General features: G+C 60.8%; 1 protein-coding gene across 1 annotated transcript; it reads right to left on the bottom strand.

The window, feature by feature from the left end:
* Positions 1–821: 821 nt before the first annotated feature.
* EMIHUDRAFT_259201 (hypothetical protein) lies at positions 822–1,218 on the bottom strand (the record flags this gene model as incomplete). The annotated part of the gene is made up of 2 exons (XM_005758091.1): positions 822–831; positions 1,007–1,218. Coding segments are annotated over 2 exons (222 nt in total), but the record flags the coding sequence as incomplete, so codon positions are not given.
* Positions 1,219–1,226: the final 8 nt, after the last annotated feature.

A 1,226-nucleotide genomic window follows, 5' to 3' on the forward strand; every position in this document is an offset into this window, starting at 1 on the left:
CCAGCAGTAGGAGATGAGCAGTGCCAGCAGGGCGGTGTGGTTGGTGCATCAGCTGGTTGCTGTGGCTGGTGGCCAGCAGCAGGAGGCAGGATGGAGCTCGTGTGGTTGTCGCTGCACTGGTGAAGGATGGATTGGAGGCGCCGGGAGCGATGGTGCTGGCGGAGAGAGCGGCAGGGGCTGACGGTGGTGGCAAGTTCGTGGTGGGAGCTGGCAGCGAGCCCGGCTGGCTCCCGCCCAGAGCTGCCAAACCTGCGGGTTGTTGAACTGGCGTTTGTGGCGTGTGCGCAGGCCATGCGGCGGGCATGTCGGCCGGGACTGCGGGGCCGACGGCAGCGGAGGGAGTCTCTGGGGATGGCTCAGAAGAAGGCTGGGCAGGCCCACTGTCGGCTGGTTGCTCGGGCGAGGCCACCGCGTGCATGCCAGGCCGCGCGCACGCGCAAAGTACGGCCGTCCCGAGTCTCGTTATGTGTGTGCCAGTCCGCGCTGCGCCCTTCAGTCTGGGAATACCTGGCCGTTTTGAGTATTCCCAACAACAGTAGCTAACGTTAGGCCGGCTGAACAACAATAAGGAAGGCCTGGCAGTGTCCAGTGACCCATCCACGACAATCTCCAGCGTCCAGTGCGGGTAATACCCGAAAATACCCGGAAACCCCCAGGTATTTTCGGGTTTTACCCGGGTTTTTGGCATTTTCTGCTTGCTGACCGCTGAACAACAGTAACAACAGTAACAAACAGTAACAGCATGAGCTGGGGTGAACACACTTGAACAACGTTAAGGATTTCACCCAACACTAGCGCAACTGTTAGGCCCAAAGTTAATGTTAAACAGCTCTACAGCTTACGTACACGTAAGACACGTCAACAACGCCGATTCTCTTTGAAGTTTGATCTCTCTGCGCGAAGGAAAAAGAAATAACCATGATACAGGTGTGCACCTGGGCTAGTCTACCCGCTCGACGCACCTGCGAGCACGCTAGTCCAGTGCTGCAGCCCCGCAGTGGGCGACCTCTTCACCAGCGTGAGGCGCAGCAGCCTCCCCTCCCCCTGCCCGGGCGCATCCTCGAGCACCCAATCCGAGTCGTCAGGCAGCACCTTCCGCAGCAACGATCCCTGCAGCACAGCCTGGCCGCACACCGCAAGCGAAAGCGAGGCCGGCAGCACGCGGCACGCCACGTCTCTTGCCCTCGCGCCGGCCGGAAGCGGCACCTCAACCACAACCTCGGACA

This window comes from Emiliania huxleyi, assembly GCF_000372725.1.
Source record: "Emiliania huxleyi CCMP1516 unplaced genomic scaffold EMIHUscaffold_8815, whole genome shotgun sequence".
Taxonomy (NCBI): domain Eukaryota; phylum Haptophyta; order Isochrysidales; family Noelaerhabdaceae; genus Emiliania; species Emiliania huxleyi.